Consider the following 20,937-nt stretch of genomic DNA (forward strand, 5'->3'; position numbering starts at 1 on the left):
AACTATGAAATAACAAATACGGAATCATGTAGTTACCAAAAAAGTGTTAAACAAATCAAAATATATTTTATAGTAGACACCCTTTGCCTTGATGACAACTTTGCACACTCTGACAGCAACATTCTCTCAACTATTCTCTTTGGGCTCCCAATTGGCACAGTGGTCTAAGGCACTGCATCTCAGTGCAAGAGGAGTCACTACAGTACATGGTTCAAATCCAGGCAGCATCACATCCTGCCATGATTGGGAGTCCCATAGGACGGTGCACAATTGGCCCAGTGTTGCCGGGGTAGGCTGTCATTGTAAATAAGAATTTGTTCTTAACTGACTTGCCTAGTTAAATAAAGGTGAAAGGTAGTCACCTGGAATGCATTTCAATTAACAGGTGTACCTTTATAATTTGTGGAATTTCTTTCCTTCTTAATGTATTTGAGCCAAGCAGTTGTGTTGTGATAAAGGAGGGGTGATATACAGAAGATAGCCCTAATTGGTAAAAGACCACATCCATATTATGGCAAGAACAGCTCAAATAAGAAGAGAATTTCAAGAACTTTGAATGTTTCATCAAGTGCTTTTTCAAAAACCATCAAGCCTTATGATTAAACAGGCTCTCAGGAGGACAGGGAAGGAAGACCCAGAGTTACAGTTGAAGTCAGAAGTTTACATACACCTCAGGCAAATACATTCACAATTCCTGACATTAAATCCTGGTAAAAAATCCCCCTTAGGTCAGTTAGGATCACCGCTTCATTTTAAGAATGTGAAATGTCAGAATAATAGTAGAGAGAATGATTTATTTCAGCTTATATTTCTTTCATCACATTCCCAGTGGGTCAGAAGTTTACATACACGCAATTAGTATTTGGTAGCATTGACTTTAAATTGTTTAACTTGGGTCCAACGTTTCGGAAAGCCTTCCACAAGCTTCCCACAATAAGTTAGGTGAATTTTGGCCCATTCCTCCTGACAGAGCTGGTGTAACGGAGTCAGGTTTGTAGGCCTCCTTGCTCACACACACTTTTTCAGTTCTGCCCACAAATGTTCTACATGACTGAGGTCAGGGCTTTGTAATGGCCACTCCAATACCTTGACTTTGTTGTCCTTTTAAGCCATTTGCCACAATGGCAAAGTCTGCTTGGGGTCATTGTCCATTTGGAAGACCCATTTGCGATCAAGCTTTGACTTCTTCGGGCTAGGGGGCAGTATTCAGAAGTTTGGATGAATGAGGTGCCCAAAGTAAACTGCCTGTTACTAAGGCCCAGAAGCTAGGATATGCCTATAACTGTTCGTATTGGATAGAAAACACTCCACAGTTTCCAAAACTGTTACAATAATGTATGTGAGTATAACAGAACCGATATGGCAGGTGAAAACCCGAGGACAATCCATCCAGAATTTGTTTTTCAGCTCACCACTGATAACAATGGCTGGGAATGGGGGAAAAAAGGAAGACCTCCCAGATTGCAGTTCCTATGGCTTCCAATAGATGTCAGTCTTTAGAAAGCTTCGGGTTCGTTTTTTGATTGAAGAATGAGCTAGAATGTGGTTTTTCTAAGTGGCTCCCATTTTTACATTTACATTTAAGTCATTTAGCAGACGCTCTTATCCAGAGCGACTTACAAATTGGCTGTAGTGTTTGTTGCGCGTTCCAGTGAGGGTGTGCACTTAAGTTATTTATCTCCGGTAATGGTCTCCGGTATTCTGTCTAAATTGTTATCTTTTCTTTACATATTAGGGTACCTGAGGTTTGAATAGGGACGTTGTTTGATATTGGAAGAAGTTTATTGGTAATTTAAGGGTTTCATTTGTATGCATTTTGAACGAGGGAACTGGATGGATTAGTCAAGCACGCCAATGAAACTGACTTTTTGGGATATAAAGGACTTTATCAAACAAAAGGACCATTTATGTAGATTGGACCCTTGTGATTACAACCAGATGAAGATCTTTAAGGGTAAGTTATTTATTTTATCGCTATTTCTGACTTTTGTGATACCTCTGCTTGGTTGGAAATGTAATGCTTTCTTTGTGCGGGGCGCTGTCCTCAGATAATCACATGGGGTGCTTTCGCAATAAAGCCTTTTTGAAATCTGACAAAGCAGCTGGATTAACAAGTAAAAATTTTAACTGATGTATAACACTTGTAATTTCATTGTTTAATATTACAATTTTTGCACACTGCAATTTCCCCAGATGTTGGCAAGGTGGGACAGTAGCTTCCCAATGATACACAAGAAGTTAACTTCCTGACTGATGTCTTGAGATGTTGCTTCATTCTGTCCACATAATTTTTCTGCCTCATGATGCAGAAAAATCAATTGTCTTGTAGTTTCTGGTCAGACAATGCCCCTTTTCATGTCTGAATGAGTATTAGAGTAGGCCAATAGTTTATCAACCATAAGGTATTTTGTAATGCAGACTAAGTCTGTATTATGGTATTAATTAAACTGGAACACCATCCACATCATTAATCCTTATGCTCATTAACAGCCATGCAGATAGAGGGGTCACAATTATATTGTACCATGTAGCCATCAATAAAAGGCAAGTGTTCCCCCATTTTATTTTATTGCAGATCACAATATTCCTGTGGCTAGAGAGCTGTTAATTTTACATTGTATAGCAACTCAATAGAACAGAAGTTACAAGGTCACAAAGCAAGTATGATACAATATAATTATTTATTAACTTTCAGATGACATCTTTGACACCGGTGCGTTAGCTGCTTCACTCTACCCTTACAGCAAAATATAAAACTGTGAGCATGACTTAAAACCTGATTGGACCAGTTAACATATTGTCTTATATTAAGTGTTCAATGTTAACATCTCAGACCCTGAGGAACCTACCCTCCGGAAGGGATGGACAGGAGCATCCAGACCCGACAGCTTATAGATGACATGAACAGCCATCAAGTCACTTGACCCATTTACAAACATACCCCCCAAAAAGAACACGCATGAACAGATACCTTCCAAAATGCTAGAGGGACAGGACAGTCCTTCAAAACCAACTGACCAGAATTTAAAAATGCTACATTCAAACAGTAGCAAGTATGTATTTTACACATTTACAAAATGTTATGTTCCAAGTGGGTTTTCCCAGGTCTACCCACATGAAAGCTGGAATAGTATCACCCCTCCCACCCTCTGAGAGGGTCGTGGTGCTGGTAGGGTCAGGGGCTCAGTCATTAGTTCCATATTAGTTGGTGTGCCACAGCAGTAAACCGGGGACTGGACGGGCTGCAGAAGTTTGATTGACATGGGAAGGGCCAGGAGAGGCCAGAGCAGGTCAAGGAGAAGGGTTGAAAAATAAATCAAAAAAGGTATACCAAAATATTTATTTTTTGTCTTCCACAGTCTGTCTCCACTTCCACAGTTCAGCCATTGCCTGAAAAAAGATGGGAAAAACATTTACCAAAGCATAAATCATAATGTCATAGTGAGAGCTCAGAACTTTAGAGGTACTGGCGTTTCTCACTGCTGATCAAAACCAAGTAGTCTTCATTGCTCTTCCAGGATGTTTTCCAACAGCACTATGGTTGTCATTTCACAAACTTCCAATTGAACCACATTATGTTCCAGACAGACAGGTCAAATTTCACAACGTTCCTGGGGAGCATTACCATACCTTGGTGTCTGTGACTCTGAAGCTGTTCTTCACAAAGCTCTCGAACTTGGGCTGGAGTTTAGGCAGGTTCACTCCCTGAAATAATATGACATTACTACAGGTATTCAGATGTGTCCCTTTAATCTTGTGTTCGGTCGGTCAGTCTTTTGGTTAACAGTTCTTTAACATACATCAGCTAGATCAGTTCATCCTATCTCCATTTTAGGCAAGTGTATTTCCAGATAGTATATACATCAAGACAGAACACATACACCCACCTTCTCCATAGTCGCCTTCATCTTGGCCTTCAGCTCAGGGATGGTGAGGACTGGTTTGGAGGTCTGAGGTGTTTTAGGGGTTGCTTTGGGGGTCTGGCCATTTTTGTCACCAGGCATATTTGACTGAAAAACAGAGAACTTGTTAGACAAGACATGTAACATGACTAACATGCATCAATCACTACAATACTCAGATACAGGAGTGGTCATCTTCAGTCTCAGTCTTTTGGTAAGCAGTGTTGAAAATGCATCATTAAATCAGCTCAACAAATATCATCTTTGACTAGAAACAATGTGATGGTAGGGCAGAAGATGTGTGAAGAGGACTACCTGTTTGCCAGCTGGTGTGTTGGCTTTAGGGCCCTTTCCATTCTGGGCAGGAGTCTGAGGTTTGGATGGAGTCTTCTTAACCTGAGTAAAACAGAGGTTTCTTGTGTCATTTTCAAAGGTAGAATGAAAATAGGCTAAACTAAATATTACAGGTGGACAAATAAATGCACTCACCTTAACAGGAGTTTCTTCAGCCTCACTCTCCTCCTCATCATCATCATCATCATCATCCCTAAAGAGATGTTACAAATCAACTCTAGATTAAACCTCACCATGGTCATCATGGAACATTGGTTAGTCAGTCAAACACTACACTTACTCCTCATAGTCATCCATCTTCATCTTCTTCTGTGAAGAGAAAGGGAAGGATATGGTAAGTGTCATGAGGTGAGGATGTGACGCAAGAGTAAAGAGTGGATAACATTCAGAAATGGGAATGACCCTCTTCAGTCTCAGTCTTTTGGTAAGCAGTGTTGAAAATGCATCAGTAAATCAGCTCAACAAATATCATCTTTGACTAGGGAGGCCATGCGATATTAGGGCACCAGATATATACATTTTGTAACGCAAGTTATTTCCCTGTTGTCGTGTTGGATTAAGGGCCAGTATCCGGGACCAACCTGAGATTTAAGTGCTGGTACTGATGCAGCCCTTTTCTTGGGCGTTTGTACCCCTTCCTCTTCATCATCGTCCTCGTCGAAAGTTTGGTCTCCTCCCATCACTAGTGAAAAAACAACAAGTTAACTTTGAGTAGATAGAATATGACAACTAACTTCTCTAGGATTAGGGGACAGCATTTGGAATTTTGAATGAAAAGCATACCCAAATTCAACTGCCTGCTACTCAACCCCAGAAGATAAGATATTAGTAGATTTGGATAGAAAACTCTGAAGTTTCTAAAACTGTTTGAATCATGTCTGAGTATAACAGAATGTATTTAGCAGGCGAAACCAGAGGACAAACATTCAGATTCTTTATTTTTAGGTCCCTCTTTTCAATGGGTATGCAGATTTCCAAGGGACCTTCTTGCAGTTCCTACCACTTCCACTGGAAGTCGGTCTTTAGAAACTGGTACAGGTTTTTCCTTTGTGTAATGAAGGAACTGTTCAGAATGAAGCTCGAGTGAAGAGGACTGTTAGAGGCGCGACCTGAAAGCTAGCTACAGTTTGTTTTCCTCCTGTATTGAACAGATCATCCAGCCTTCAATTTTATCTAATATTTACATTAAAAAATACCTAAAGTTGTATTACAAAAGTAGTTTGAAATGCTTTGGCAAAGTTTACAGGTAACTTTTGAGATATTTTGTAGTCACATTGCACAAGTTGGTACCGGTGTTTTTCTGGATCAAACGCACCAAATAAAGGGACATTTTGGATATATATCTACAGAATTAATCGAACAAAAGGACCATTTGCGATGTTCATGGGACATATTGGAGTGCCAAAAAAAAGCTCAAAGGCAAGGCATGAATTATATCTTTATTTCTGCATTTTGTGTCGCTCCAGGAGGGTTGAAATATGCTTGTCAGTGTTTGCTTACTATGGTGCTATCCTCAGATAGCCTCGTCTGCTTTCGAAGAAAAGCCTTTTTGAAATCTGAAGCGTTGGCTGGATTCACAACGTGGCTTTAATTTGGTATCTTGCATTTGTGATTTCAGGTTAGATTTTTACAGTAATTTATTTGAATTTGTCGCTCTGCATTTTCACAGGCTTTTGGCCAGGTGGATGCTACCGTCCCACATATCCCAGAGAGGTTAAGATTATATGAGAACATTGCCCAGCAGACAAATCATTACAAACAGTAACCAGCCAAGTAGAAGAGTTACACAAGTCAGAAATAGAGCAAATGAATCACGCGCCTTTGATGACCTTCATATGGTTGCACTCAGAAGAGATTAATTTACTCAATAAATGTTCCTTTTGTTCGATAAAGTCTCTCTTCATATCCAAAAACCTGTTTTGTTAGTGCGTTTTCTTCAGTAATCCACAGGCTCAAACGCAGTCACAACAGGCAGACAAATTCCAAATTGTATCCGTAAAGTTCAGAAACATGTCAAACGATGTTTTTATTCAATCCTCAGGTTGTTGTTAGCCTAAATAAAAGGTAAAGACACTCGGTCGCGCGCATGAAAAAGCTCTGACAGCAGGGTCCAGTCATTGACTGCTCTTACTCCCCCATTTTTCAGAATACAAGCCTGAAACAATAGCTAAAGACTTGACATCTGGTGGAAGGCATAGGAACTGCAATTTGAGTCCTAAGGAAATGGATACTGTAATGGCACTGAATAGAAAACTACAACAAAAGAATCCTACTTCCTGAATGGATTTCGCTCAGGTTTTCACCTGCCAAATCAATTCTGTTATACTCAAGACACTATTTTAACAGTTTTGGAAACTTTAGTGTTTTCTATCAAAATCTACCAATTATATGCATATCCTATCTTCTGGGCCTGAGTAGCATGCAGAATTCCAAATGCTACCCCCTACCCTAGAGGAGTTAATAAAGATACATTAAAACAAACCAAATCATTCTCTGTATTTGATATTTCAGTCTTTTGGTATGCAGTGTCGAAACCATGGCAGCACCAAAGATACCATGGGAGTAACACAGTCCTGAGATAAGCAATACTCACTGACAAGGTGCTGGCCACTGATGTGGATTGGACCAGAACCAGCCTTGAGACGGAAAACTGCTGGGGATGTGATTGCGAACCCACTAAGACACACCTGCAACACACAATTAACTGCTCAATAGGCATGAACTCCACACAAGGCCATACAACCACCATCTCCCACTCAGGGATAGAATAGAAGTGTTGACGACTGACTACTCACACTTGGCAAGGTGGAGGGTTTGAGCGCAGCTAGCACAGCCTTCACCTTCTCACCCTCTGCGTCCTGTCCTTCCACCTCCACAACATGCAGCTCATCCTTGGTGCTGGGGTCCACACACACCTAAGACCAATCAACAGGAGACAAAGTTCATAAATAGTCTATCATACCTATAACAAGAAATGGTTAAACAGAAATATTGCCATCAATTCATATTATATAAAATAAGCACCAGTAAGTAACCCTCACCATCCTTAAGTCCAGTTGGTGCTCAAAGTCATCCTCTTCTGGGTTGAAGACAACATCCTTCCCAGATTTCAACTCGCACCCTATTGAAAAAAAGTGTCAATTACATGAGGAAATACTACATTGTACCCCTTTCCCTTAGTTGATGGCGATGTTGGGCTGGGCAATTTCTTATCCTGTAATAAAAATGGTGGGTCTTCAGGCGTTTTTCCAGCCAGTAAAACGGCTGATGCAACTAATAACGACTCAATTGAAGACTATGCCATGTTGAATCACTTGCGTTCCTGGAAAAGGAAAAACCCAAACCGTTAACTTGTGGATAAGGTTGCCCATTACTAGACATCTCCCAGTTTGAGGTGACTGAGGTGAGGCCAAAATATGGGTCACATACTCACGTGGTTGGAAGAGTTGTGAGCCCTGACAAAGGGAACGTGTTCAATGCAACTAACTAGCTCTTAGACATGCTGCTATGAACATTATGCGAGTCAAACTATTTACAAAAACCACCACATGTACAATTTGGAATTCGCGTTTTATTTTAATTGTCCAATCACCATTTCAATCTGGGAGTTAATGCCACGTCTTTAACAATAACATGCCCATAACTTAATGAAAGTGGATAAATTATCACAGGTAACTAGTTAAAACAGCTTTAGCCAAAACTAGCAACTTAGGCAATGTTAACATCTTGCTGCACTGCATGAGCACGTTTCTAGACGGCCTTGTGCGCCATCTTTAAAACACGTGTTCAGACGCATGGAGGGCCAACGAGCTAGCCCGGTAGTTTGTGGAACATCGCATGTAATGTCAAATTTGTCCAGCAATGTGAACTTATCAGTCCGGCCCAACTACCACAACAAATTAAATCAACCAGGGAACCAATATGATGAAAGCATTACCCAATTTAGCGAACTACTAAAAAAAAGGTCTCAAGATGGTTTGCAAGCTAACTACTATAACACCGCCCATGTCTCGTGGATATCTACCAAGCTGACAACTGGGTACATTATTTCCATTCCCAAGCATTGCAACTAATGACATTGTATTCAGAAATCGTAACGTTATTGAACCATACATTGACGAAACTCACATCGCCCAATTAATTTTAGCTAACGAACATTAGTTACTGTAGCTAGCCATTGAGCTGGCTGTGTAGCTACCTCGTGCGATGTTGGCGTCTGATGAACAGCTCTTTTTCTTGCTAACTAGTTGACATGGATTTGAAACTATACTGAAACCACCTAATTATGTTTTTAAAAACCCATCTTACCATAGAGAAAGGTCTGTGGCCCCATTTGTTCCTCGTCCATCCCGTTCAATGTGATTACTTACAGCGGGCTCTTCCGAAATGAACTGAAATACCTCTTTCAACGCAGGCATACCCTACACGGACTCAATGGCCACACCTCCTTTCTAGATTGATGGAAGATTTTCTTTGGTATAGCCCAATCATCACAGTTATTTACTGAAAGAGGCGTATTTATAAATATTCATGATCATTAGAGACAAAGTGGAGTCGCAATTCAACCGCTGACCAGACCGCTGACGTGCGTCCGCCATCCTGCTTCTTGATTTTGTCTACCAACACCAGACAAGATCAGGACTCACAGGTTGAAATGTCAAAACGAACTCTGAACCAACTATATTAATTTGGGGACAGCTTAAAAAAAACATGTATGGCAATTTAGCTAGCTGCTTGCTGTTGTTAGCTAATTTGTCCTGGGATATTAACATCAGGTTGTTATTTTACCTGAAATGCACAAGGTCCTCCACTCCTCTACGATTAATCCCACAGTTAATTTCCAGTAATCTCTCCTCCTTCGGGCTTCTTATTTTTTGGCCTTTATATGGCGGTTGGCAGCCAGTTTTAAGGTGCACTACCAACAGGACTGGATTGTGGACCTCAGTTCATCTTCAATCACCCACATGGGTATATGCTCCTAAAAACCAACAAGGAGATGGGAGAGGCGGGACTTGCGTGTCAAGCACAACAAATAGAACAAAGTTATATTTTAGAGCCTGGCTACGCAGACACTCGCGAGCAGTGTTGGAGCAATGATTGGATAACATGTATGTGTACATTTATTTTACAAAGCTCGTACACGCTACGCAAGCGGTGTGGTCAGCATGTCAGACACTAGACATATGTGGCAGGGTCTACGGACTACAAAGGGAAAACCAGCCACATCACGGACACCAATGTCTTGCTTCCAGACAAGCTAGACACCTTCTTCACCCACTGTCAGGAAAATGCAACCAACGCAGCCCGCTACCAAGGACTGTGGGCTCTCCTTCTCCATGGCCGACATGAGTAAGACATTTAAGGGTGTTAACCCTTGCAAGGCTGCCGGCCCGGACATATTAATCTATCCCTATCCCAGTCTGCTGTCCCCACTTGCTTCAAAGTGTCCACCATTGTTCCTGTACCCAAGAAAGAAATGGTAACTGAACTAAATGACTATCGCCCCGTAGCACTCACTTCTGTCATCATGAAGTGCTTTGAGAGGCTAGTTAAGGATCATATCACCTTTACCCCTACCTGACACCCTAGACCCACTTCAATTTGATTGCCGCCCCAATAGGTCCACAGACGATGCAATCACTGTCATACTGCCCTATCCCTTCTGGACAAGAGGAATACCTATGTAAGAATGCTGTTCATTGACTATAGCTCAGCATTCAACACCATACTTCCCGACGGGCCGCCCCCAGGTGATGAAGGTAGGAAACAACAACACGACTTCGCTGATCCTCAACACTGTGGCCCCACAAGGGGCCCCTGTTCACCCATGACTGCGTGGCCATGCACGCCTCCAACTCAATCCTCAAGTTTGCAGACGTCACAACAGTAGTAGAACTGATTACCAACAATGACGAGAAAGCCTACAGTGAGGAGGTGAGGGCCTTGGGAGAGTGATGCCAGGAAAATAACATGTCACTCAACGTTAACAAAACTAAAGGAGCTGATCGTGGACTTCAGGAAACAGCAGAGGGAGCACGCCCCTGTCCACATCAACGGGACCGCAGTGGAGAAGGTGGAAAGCTTCAAGTTCCTCTGCGTACACATCACTGACGATCAGAAGTGGTCTACCCACACAAACAGTGTGATGAAGAAGGCGCAACAGTGCCACTTCAAACTCAGGATGCTGAAAAAAATTGTCTTGCCCCTAAAACCCTCACAAACATTATCACTGCCTGGTATCACCGCCTGGTATGGCAACTGTACCGCCCGCAACCGCAGGGCTCTCCAGAGGGTGGTGTGGTCTGCCCAACGCATCCCCGCGGGCAAACTGTTTATCTATGCATGGTAACTTTACAAATTACCTTGACTAACCTGTACTCCCGCACATTGACTCGGTACCGGTACCCCCGTATATAGCCTCGTTATTGTTATTTAATTTTCTTGTTACTTTGTTTTATAAAATGTCTTCCCTTTATTTAGTAAATATTTTCTTAACTCTATTTCTTGAACTGCATTGTTGGTTAAGGGCTTGTAAGTAATCATTTCACGGTAAGGTCTACCTACACCTGTTAAATTCGGCATATGTGACAAATAAAATGATTTGATACTACCTGTCCTCCAGGACACCAACAGCACCCGATTTCACAGGAAGGCCAAAAAGATAGTCAAGGACATCAACCACCTGAGCCATGGCCTGTTCACCCCGCTATCATCCAGAAGGCAAGGTCAGTACAGGTGCATCAAAGCTGGGACCGAGAGACTGAAAAACAGCCTCCATCTCAAGGCTGTCAGACTGTTTAATAGCCATTACTAGCGGGCTTCCACCTGGTTACGCAACACTGCACCTTAGAGCCTGCTGCCCTATATACATAGTCTTAGAATCACTGACCACTTTAATAATGTTTACATACCGCTTTACTCATCTCATATGTATATACTATATTCTATTCTACTGTATTTTAGTCAATGCCACTCCGACATTGCTCGATCTAATATTTATATATTTCTTAATATTATTATTTTACTTTTAGAGTTGTGTGTTTTGTTAGATACTACTGTGCTGTTGGAGCTAGGAACACAAGCATTTTGCCACACCCGCAATAACATCTGCTAAATATGTGTATGTAACCAATAAAATGTAATTTCATTTGACTGACTAACTTCATATTTTATTTAATCCAGAGATCCCTCTTTCTCTCCTCTCCCTCTGTGCACACACACACACATATTTTCTCAAAACATTTTATTGGTAGCATTTGCAATGTACAACAGAACATGAAAGCTTAAGCTCTCTCCTATCTGTCTCAGTCAAAGATAGAGTTTTGTATGAGGTGAACCTCTTTGTTACATTTTATATTCAGATTGTTTTAAGCGCTGATTATCATTCATCATTAATTACCCCTTTGACACCTGAGGCAAAAATAATTGCAACATAATCAATATATATCTATAGTGCATTTGTAAAATAGTCAAGACAACTTCACTTTTTCCTCTTTTCAAACGTTACAAACTCAACTATTCATGGGTATGATGCTACAAGCTTGGCACACCTGTATTTGGGGAGTTTCTCCCATTCTTCTCTGCAGATCCTCTCAAGTTCTGTCAGGTTGGATGGGGAGCGTCGCTGCACAGCTATTTTCAGGTTTCTCCAGAGATGTTAGATTGGGTTCAAGTCCAGGCTCTGGCTGGGCCACTTAAGGACATTCAGAGACTTGTCCCGAAGCCACTCCTGCATTCTCTTGGCTGTGTGCTTATGGTCATTGTCCTGATGGAAGGTGAACCTTCGCTCCAGTCTGAGGTCCTGATGACTGCCACCAACATGCATCACTGTAAGGATGGTGCCAAGTTTCTTCCAGGCGTGACACTTTGCATTCAGGCTAAAGAGTTCCATCTTGGTTTCATAAAACCAGAGAATCTTTTTTCTCATGGTCTCAGAGTTGTTAGGTGCCTTAAGGCAAACTCCAAGCAGGCTGTCATGTGCATTTGACTGAGGAGTGGCTTCTGCCTGGCCACTCTACCATAAAGGCCTGATTGGTGGAGTTCTGAGAGATGGTTGTCCTCAATTGAATTTACCACAGGTGGACTCCAATCAAGTTGTAGAAACAGCTCAAGGATGATCAATGGAAACATGATGCACCTTAGCTCAATTTCGAGTCTCATAGCAAAGGGTCTGAATACCTATGTAAATAAAGGTATTTCTGTTTTTTATATTTAATAAATTAGAAAACATTTCTAGAAACCTATTTTTGCTTTGTCATTATGGGGTATTGTGTGTAGATTGACGAGACAAATACATAATTTAATTAATTTTAGAATAAGGCTGTAACACAAGAAAATGTGGAAAAGGGGAAGGGGTCTGAATACTTTCCGAATGCACTGTATCTATTTGCCATAATGTACACTGAGGAGGAACTGACAAAGTCAGCACAAATTAGTAATTCGTTGAAGAAAAATTATAGTTGTTTCACATTAGAAGAATGTTGGTTTTGTCCTGTGATGAGTTTGGGGTTTTAGCTTAACTCCTGTGTCCCTCACTACACACTTCAACAGACAAGTCAAAACACCACTGACCAACACCTTTCACGTTGCGTTACACAGATGTTCATCTTCTATCATTAGTTTGATCCAGCCATCATACAAGAGGAGGTATCATCAGTCATAAACCAAGTCTATTAGGTGTATTTGTAAGCATACAGTAGAACAGGCATCAGTCAGGGACAGACACAATTACAAGGATAGACAGGAGTGCGACAGCCAAGCCAACAGAGGTACAGAGGTCACCACGACAACAGTGAAACAGAAACAACACTTAAAACAAACAAATAATGCATTAGGACAACCTCATATTTTTCTAGCATAAACACATTAATAAATAAGCAGATATGTAGATCATAGCTATCGATAAATCAATCACTGAATGAATGAGTTTAAAGGTCCAAGTCCTGGACAAACAAATGGTTGGTAGGGCGCATAGACGTAGAATCATGATTCTATTTCTATGGTAGGGAGGGAGGAATCCCTCTGGCTCAAGCATGCATCTATTTTGGCAAAAAGAACGGAGTCAAAAGAACCCAAAGTATCCCGGTGTAGTTTCAGTGTTTGACAGGTAGGGGTCAGGAGTCTTTCAGGAGTTTCCACATAGGCCTAATCGGGGAGCAGCGTATGGGTTTGAGTTTTCTCAGCTGTATCGCACTGCAGTCTATATTGTATGATCATCTGATTTACAAACCTTTACGTCACATAAAAAGGCAGAAAGCATTTTCCAGGTAATTCGTTTGCATACTCCCAGGCTCAGCAATATGACTAGCAAGTCCAGGGTTCTCTCAGCGGTTCTGGCTTCATCTGATCCATACCCAGGCAGGTAGCCAGGCAGAGACATTATTTGGCAAACACATGAATGCTGACAAGTTAGATGAGAGAGATAGATATACATCCACATTCATCCACTCTGACAGACATGCACGGATAAAGAAACATGTGTGGACACACGCACATGCGCACATGAACTCACACGAATGCACTGAAACACACACACACAATCTCTCTCATTATCGAATTCTCTCCTTCCTTCCATCGGCTCCTTTTTTACATCACATTTTCAAAGAGCTGCATGGATCTCATCATCATTTCATCCTGAGGGGAGAAGAGGAGAAAGATGGTAAGACAGAATGTTGCAGCTCGGATGGTTGAGGGGCAGCTCTCTGAGAACTGCTGGAGGATCTTGGATGGTTGGTGGCCTGGTGGTTGGGAGCTTGGGCCGGAGGCCGATAGGTCGCTGGTTCGGGTCCCCATTTTGACTTGGTGGGAGACGTACCCTTGGGTGATGTGCTTGACCCTGGTTGCTCTTGTGGGTCGCTCTGGACAAGAGCCGGTTAGATGACTGATTGTAATGTAAATTTTGAGCAGCTTCACTGCACATAGATTGTATGTTTTAATAATATTCAATAATAAAAAAAAATATTAAAATATATATATATTTAATAAATTAGCTAAAATCTATAAAAGCCTATTTTCACTTTATCATTATGGGTTATTGTGTGTAGATTTATGATAATTTGTTTTATTTAATTCATTTTCGAATAAGTCTGTAATGTAACAAAATGTGGAAAAAGGGAAGGGGTCTGAATACTTCCCGAATGCACTGTGGACACCAACAGCAATATAAAATGTATAAACATGCATGTTCTATACATACCTCCTGGCATGCGACAATGAACTCTTCTAAAGTCACAACTCCAGCTTTGTTTTTATCCATTTTCTGTGGGAAGGGAAAAAGTGAGTGAAATGTACATTTTTAGGTAAGTATGAAATTATGTGGTTTAAACTGTTGTGCCCTACTAAGGGGTAGAGTATGCATGTGCTTTATTAATATTACATTATACTCTAGGATATCAAGTCACCTGGAAAAAAGCATCCACATGCTGTTTAGGGACATCTCCCTTGAGTGCAGGGTAGGTATATTTCCCCATCATATCGTAAATGGCCCTCACAATCTCAGTCATCTCCTGAAACACATAAATACAAATGGTATTAAAACAAGATGACTTCATATGTGAATCTTTCAATACATAACTGACATGTAAATACAAACAGAGACCTCTCTGTTAATGTATCCATCGTTGTTGATGTCGTAAAGATGAAAAGTCCACTCCAGCTTCTCTCTCATAGTGCCCCGCAGCAGTGTAGACAGTCCCATTACAAACTCCTGAGAGAGTCACCACATGAGCGAGATTAAAGATAAAATACTTAGTAAAGACTGAGTGAATAAGATAGACATAATTCTACATATTCCTTCATTTAAAGCAGGGGTTGGCAACAGGTGTCCCACGAGTGATTTCTTTTGGCGCCCAAAAGTTTTTAGTAAAGAAAAAAAAAACATGTTTCTTTTTTGGGAGATTTTATTTTTTTTAATTTGGGAAAATAAAATGTTGAATTTAGGAAATCTGTTCCAAAGTATTCCCACGAATAAAAAAAAATATACATTATATGATTGTATCTCAATGTAATCAAGGAATGAATGTATTTTTATTTTCAAATACAATCTCTTTTTGGGCTTAGTTGTGGTCAATTTGCAGTGTACAAATTATTATAAATATGTCCTGGTCCCCCGTCCATCGGCTCCAACAAAAATCATTCCACGGCTGAATCTAGTTGCCTCCCCTGATTTAAACTGTCCACTGAGTAATAGTGATGGTGTTTGGTTTTTACCTCAAACTTTATCGATCCATTGTTTGTTGTGTCAAATGCATTGAAGAGATAATGAGCGTAAGTGCTGGCATCTGCAACACAACCAGATACAGGCATGAGGTTTATAATCCCATAGTAGTGCTAGTAAATGAGTCCCAAACAAGTAAGGAAGGGCATTTTATGTGTCTAAATGAGAGGTATCTGGCTGTACTGTACCTCCATGGGGGAAGAACTGGGCGTAGATGTGTTTAAATGTTTCTTCATTCACCACTCCACTCGGACACTCCTGTGGAAACCATGTGAAAACACTATTTCAAGCTAAAATAATGCAGCTTCTTCTGGGTACCGGCCAGATCAACCAATCATTTACACTCGAATGGCACCACCCATGGTTACAGAGAATTAGCGTCAATCAAATCTGACAGCTAATTAACTGGAAATTAACTAGCAATTTCCATATAACTTGTATGTGGGTGTATGTCAATGTGTGGGTGGGTATTTGAGCATTTGTGTATGTAGAGAATATATGTTTATATATATTTTATTTAAAAAATGTTTGGTTTATATGGGTAATGCAGCATGTAATTGTTGCTATGGTGTATGATAGGCTTAGTTGTTCTGGCTGCAGGCCGTACAATCTGATTAGCACCATATGAAGTGATGAAGGCGCGAAGCTAAAATCATTTACATATTGGAGTCGCATTTGAAAGAGAACAGAGCTTTGACAAACACGTGTGAAGAAGAGAATCAACATAAGCAGGAGTATACATACGTGGCAAGGAGAGAGATAGAGTAAAGACAGGCAGAAAGAGAGAGGAAAAGAAGACAAAGATAGACAGACAGTAAAGAAAGGGAGAAGGCTGTGCGTACATTCTTGAAGCCGCGGTAGAGGATCTGTAGCTCTCTCTTGGTGAAGTTGGTCTGGGCCTCCAACTGCTCCAGACCCTCAGGCCTGTGACACACCATGGTCATCTCCAACTCATCATCAATCTTGTCTAGATAGATAGAGAGATTCGTTGTGTGTTTATATAAGGGACAGATCAAATTCTTCATATTCCTTCATTCCTTCAAAATGTATTGTGGGGAGGGGCTGTTCCAACTTATGTGTCATAAAAAAATGCCCCCCCCAATGCAAAATATATTTTCATAAGACCCTCCCCTTGTACAGTAAAATAAACGGAACACCCTCCCCCCATAGAATTAATTACAGATAATGTTTACGATCACAAAAACAATAACTGTAGAAACCCTATGTTCATAAACGCAGATATCAACTTCACCACTTCAGCAAGCTTTTGTGGCACAGTTGATCCCACACAGGGCTACAGGCCAGAAGGTTGGGGGTTCGCCAACCACCAGAGATGAGCTCACTCTCTTTGCCTGTTTCTTTACACTACGATCAGAACTGGCTGCCGACAATGATCAGCTAAGGGGAAATCAGATTTTCAACATAATTATATAAAATATATTCAACACATTTTCTGACAACAGGTTGCTATGCCAATGCACCACACAACCAATAAACAAAGCATACCGATTTCGGCACTTCAATATCATGGCACTTCAAAAGTTTGGAAACACCTACTCATTCCAGGGTTTTTCTTTATTTTTACTATTTTCTACATTGTAGAATAATAGTGAAGACATCAAAACTATGACATAACACATATGCAATCATGTAGTAACCAAAAAAGTATTAAACAAATCAAAATATATTTTATTTGAGATTCTTCAAAGTAGCCGACCTTTGCCTTGATGACAGCTTTGCTTACTCTTGGCATTCTCACAACCAGCTTCACCTGGAATGCTTTTCCAACAGTCTTGAAGGAGTTCCCACATATGCTGAGCACGTCTTGGCTGCCTATTCTGTCCTCACAGGCACCTGTGAGGCCCAAATGGCATAAATGTTCCATCCTAACAGGCACCTGAGTCTGTGTAGGGATGTGATTTGAATGTGACTGAAGGAGTGGGATGGTTGTTTTGATTTATTTTTCTATTTTGTCCACCTATGGTAAATTCAATTGATTGGACATGATTTGGATAGGCATACAGCTGTTTATATGAGGTCCCATAGTTGACAGTGTATGTCAGAGCAAAAACCAAGCCGTGAGGTCGAAGGAATTGTCCGACGCAGGATTGTGTTGAGGCACAGATCTGGGGAAGGGTACCAAAACATTTCTGCAGCATTGAAGGTCCCCACGAACACAATGGCCTCCATCATTCTTAATTGGAAGAAGATTGGAACCACCATGACTTTTCCTTGAGCTGGCTGCCCAACCAAACTGAGCAATCGGGGGAGAAGGGCCTTGGTCAGGGAAGTGACCAAGAACCTGATGGTCACTCTGACAGAACTCCAGAGTTCCTCTGTGGAGATGGGAGAACCTTCCAGAAGGACAACCATCTCTGCAGCACTCCACCAATCAGGCCTTTATGGTAGAGCGGCCAGACGGAAGCCACTCCTCAGTAAAATGCACATGACAGCCCGCTTGGTTTGCCAAAAGACGCCTAAAGGACTGTCAGACCATGAGAAATAAGATTCTCTGGTCTGATGGACCAAAGATGGAACTCTTTGGCCTGAATGCCAAGTGTCACGTCTGGAGGAAACCTGGCACAATCCCAATGGTGAATTATGGTGGTGGCAGCTACATGCTGTGGGGATGTTTTTTAGCAGCAGGGATTGGGAAACTAGTCAGGATAGAGGGAAAGATGAACGGGACAAAGTGGGCCGAAGGTTCACCTTCCAACAGGACAACGACCCTAAGTACAGTGGCTTCGGGTCAAGTCTCTGGGTGTTCTTGAGTGGCCCAGCCAGAGCCCAGACATGAACCCGATCAAACATCTCTGGAGAGACCTGAAAATAGCTGTGCAGATACACTCCCCATCCAACCTGACAGAGCTTGAGAGGATCTGTAGAGAAGAATGGGAGAAACTAGAGGTGTGCCAAACTTGTAGTGTCATACCCATGAATAATTGAGGCCGTAATTGCTGCCAAAGGTGCTTCAACAAAGTACTGAGTAAAGGTTCTGAATACTTATGTAAATGTGATATTTCCATTTTTTTTATTTGCATACATTTGCAAAAATGTCTCAAAATCCATTTTTGCCTTGTCATTATGGGGTATTGTGTGTAGATGGATGAGGGAAAAAAAGGTTTTAATCAATTTTACAATAAGACTGTATCGTAACAAAATGTGGAAAAAGTCAAGGGGTCTGAATACTTTCCGATTGCACTTGCATGTCTTCAATCATTTCCAATGTCTTTGCGAGTGATGTGTCAAGGACTGTGTCTGCAGCTCTTTTCTCCCTTCTTCTCACACCCCTGCTACCACTGCTGATGCTCTGTGGCATCGGTGAGGAGCAAGCTAGTGAAGTACGTCTTTGAGGTGGGCTCAGGATAGAGATTCCCAGGTCCTGCATGGAGACTGTTTCTAATTTTGCACTGCAAATCTGTGCAGGATATGGACTGGGGGCTGATCACCAGACAGCACTGATGGCAGAGGTAGTGCTTGGGGCCAGTGAAAAGGCAATGCTGGGGAGCAGAGAACAAACCAGGTGCTGTCTCCATTCACTGGTGTTTGAGCGTTGAAAAAGAAAAGGGCTATTTAGTACACATCCAAAACATTAATGAACATTGAATATCATTAACCGAGACTACAATAGACTATATGTTGTTGCAAACAGCCTAGCTACTCAACTTTGCTCAAACAAAATTATTTATTTCTATGACAAAATGGCATTGGATCAAAAGTTGTAAAGATCTTTAGTTGAGTTGGTTGGCTTGCTATCCCTGCCTGTGTACGCTGCTAGCCAGCCAAATAGCTAGCGCTAGCTTGCTAGCTACTGTCAGCAAAATATGGCTACTCTTTTCGCCGACTACAATATAACATACAATAACATACCCCATCCTTTGGTGAAGATGGCATGTTGCTTTCAGTCTTCCCATGCTCCACATGCCAAACAAGCCAGCAGCAACATTTCTGGAGTAGCCTTTCCACCGGAATCTCCACTGCGGCCCTTGTTTCTTTTCTTTGCATTGTCGAACTTGTCACAAACTCTTCCCCAATTTTTGAACAAGCGGTTGGGTCGGACCCCAGTGTCTCCGCAATCTCCCTCCATGAATTGGCATTTACATGCTAGTCTTTATATAATGCAGTGGAGAAGGTACTTCTTTACCTCCTCAGTCAATCGATGCTCGATGTTGTCGTTTGTCATGTCGAATCCACATAGTTTCGTGCTAAATCAACAAAAAAGCAGAAACTCGTGTCAACCCTACAGTTGACCAATCAAGGACGAAGGTGAACACTTTGTACAAAATGATAAAATGCAGTACTACAGGATATTTCTTAACGTAGCTCTTTATTAGCTAGCTATAACTGGCATTTCACGTATCGCCAACCAGGATCAAACTGACGATGACCTAACCATTTGGGTGGTCTTAACCAACCATAGCACAGTATGATATGGCGGTAAAATGCATCCAATTACAATTCAGTATGTTTACACATATGAATATTACAGAAGGGGTGTAGACTTCGGCTTCCAAACTTCGGCTGGACCTTGAGAAAAAAATGTTGTGTGCCCGAACAGCCGACGAACCCTAACCAAACTCCAAAACGAACAGAAACATCGCAAAATGAAGTCATAATATATGCACAAACTGTACCTGGAAGCATGCGGCCGCCATTGAGGAGGGAGGGAGCAGGTTAGCATTTTTTTGTCATCAATCTTGTTCTGGAAGTAGCTCTGCAGACTGTCACTACCTGGCACAGCCACAAAATCAGATTTTTTTAAGCCTTAACACCGCTTAACACCGCTAATCCTAATGCCTAACCCTAACCTTAAATGAAGACCAAAAAGTAAATGTTTGGTTTCAGGAATTTTTACAATAAAGCCAATTTTGACTTTGCAGCTGGCCCATCTAGTGGAAATGACTTAGTTCTGCCTCCTGGACAAGACTCATAAACGTCAACCTGGGCCTCCTGAGTGGCGCAGTTGTCTAAGGCACTGTATCACAGTGCTAACTGTGCCACTAGCGATCCTGGTTCGGGTCCAGGGACTGTCGCAGCTGGCTGATGTTCTTGTCCCATCACACTCTAGCAACTCCTGTGGCGGGTCGGTCACCAGGTGTACAGTGTTTCCTCCAACACGTTGGTGTGACTCGGTTAAGTGGGCATTGTGTCAAGAAGCAGTGTGGCTTGGCTGGGTTTTGTTTTGAAGGATGCATGTCATCCTGAAGGGAGGGAGGAGGGATGAGAGGTATGGCAAATTGGACTCCCTCCATTGACTTGGGGAACTGTACTGATGGTAACTTTGTGCTTTGGGTGCCAGAGAGAGATGGATGTTTTGGTAATGATGTGATGAGCTGGTGTCCTGTCAGGGGGGTTGTTTATCACTCAGACAGCCTCTGGTATACTGTAGGAGAGGAAACAGACACATCAGTGCTCCTCTCAGAACAAACATTGGTGGCGTCACGCACTCCAAAAATTTGATGGGGC

At 41.7% G+C, this 20,937-nt stretch overlaps 2 protein-coding genes across 9 annotated transcripts in view; both read right to left on the reverse strand.

Moving 5' to 3' along the window:
* Positions 1–2,662: 2,662 nt before the first annotated feature.
* Positions 2,663–8,727, reverse strand: LOC118385176 (nucleophosmin-like). 4 transcript variants are annotated; one of them, XM_035772082.2, is made up of 11 exons: positions 8,565–8,727; positions 7,298–7,377; positions 7,052–7,171; positions 6,850–6,943; positions 4,838–4,938; positions 4,537–4,562; positions 4,392–4,449; positions 4,218–4,298; positions 3,888–4,010; positions 3,631–3,705; positions 2,663–3,390 (listed from the first exon to the last, which is right to left on the reverse strand). In XM_035772082.2, exons 1-11 carry the CDS (start codon positions 8,602–8,604, stop codon positions 3,340–3,342), a joined length of 849 nt encoding a protein of 282 aa, XP_035627975.1. In that variant the 5' UTR covers positions 8,605–8,727; the 3' UTR covers positions 2,663–3,339. The 4 variants fall into 4 exon arrangements, with proteins under 4 accessions (XP_035627975.1, XP_035627977.1, XP_035627974.1 ...); XM_035772084.2 differs by having other exon boundaries at positions 4,392–4,442; positions 4,536–4,562; XM_035772081.2 differs by having other exon boundaries at positions 4,537–4,565.
* Positions 8,728–12,907: 4,180 nt separating this feature from the next.
* The window catches only part of LOC118385177 (Kv channel-interacting protein 1-like), a 58,296-nt gene continuing 50,266 nt past the window's right edge, over positions 12,908–20,937 (reverse strand). For 2 of the 5 annotated variants that reach the window (XM_052521068.1, XM_035772087.2), the window contains 7 exons: positions 16,314–16,438; positions 15,660–15,729; positions 15,465–15,535; positions 14,854–14,961; positions 14,657–14,761; positions 14,452–14,514; positions 12,908–13,889 (listed from right to left, as the gene is read on the reverse strand). In XM_052521068.1, coding sequence (XP_052377028.1) covers positions 13,842–13,889; positions 14,452–14,514; positions 14,657–14,761; positions 14,854–14,961; positions 15,465–15,535; positions 15,660–15,729; positions 16,314–16,438 — 590 coding nt within the window. In that variant the 3' untranslated portion in view covers positions 12,908–13,841. Of the gene's footprint in view, positions 13,890–14,451; positions 14,515–14,656; positions 14,762–14,853; positions 14,962–15,464; positions 15,536–15,659; positions 15,730–16,313; positions 16,439–18,660; positions 19,011–19,341; positions 19,821–20,105; positions 20,227–20,937 lie in introns of those variants that run through there. The other 3 variants (XM_035772086.2, XM_035772085.2, XM_035772088.2) reach the window with 3 other exon arrangements.

This window comes from Oncorhynchus keta, chromosome 6 (genome assembly GCF_023373465.1).
Source record: "Oncorhynchus keta strain PuntledgeMale-10-30-2019 chromosome 6, Oket_V2, whole genome shotgun sequence".
NCBI lineage: Eukaryota > Metazoa > Chordata > Actinopteri > Salmoniformes > Salmonidae > Oncorhynchus > Oncorhynchus keta.

Excerpts from the sequence above, each read along its gene's own strand:
- LOC118385176 (XM_035772081.2), bottom strand. The coding sequence starts at position 8,604 with ATGGACGAGGAACAAATGGGGCCACAGACCTTTCTCTATG. Across the intron at positions 7,172-7,297 it reads ACCAACTGGACTTAAGGATG|GTGTGTGTGGACCCCAGCAC; the intron begins GTGAGGGTTACT and ends GATTGGTCTTAG. Across the intron at positions 3,391-3,630 it reads TCAGAGTCACAGACACCAAG|GCAATGGCTGAACTGTGGAA; the intron begins GTATGGTAATGC and ends ATCTTTTTTCAG.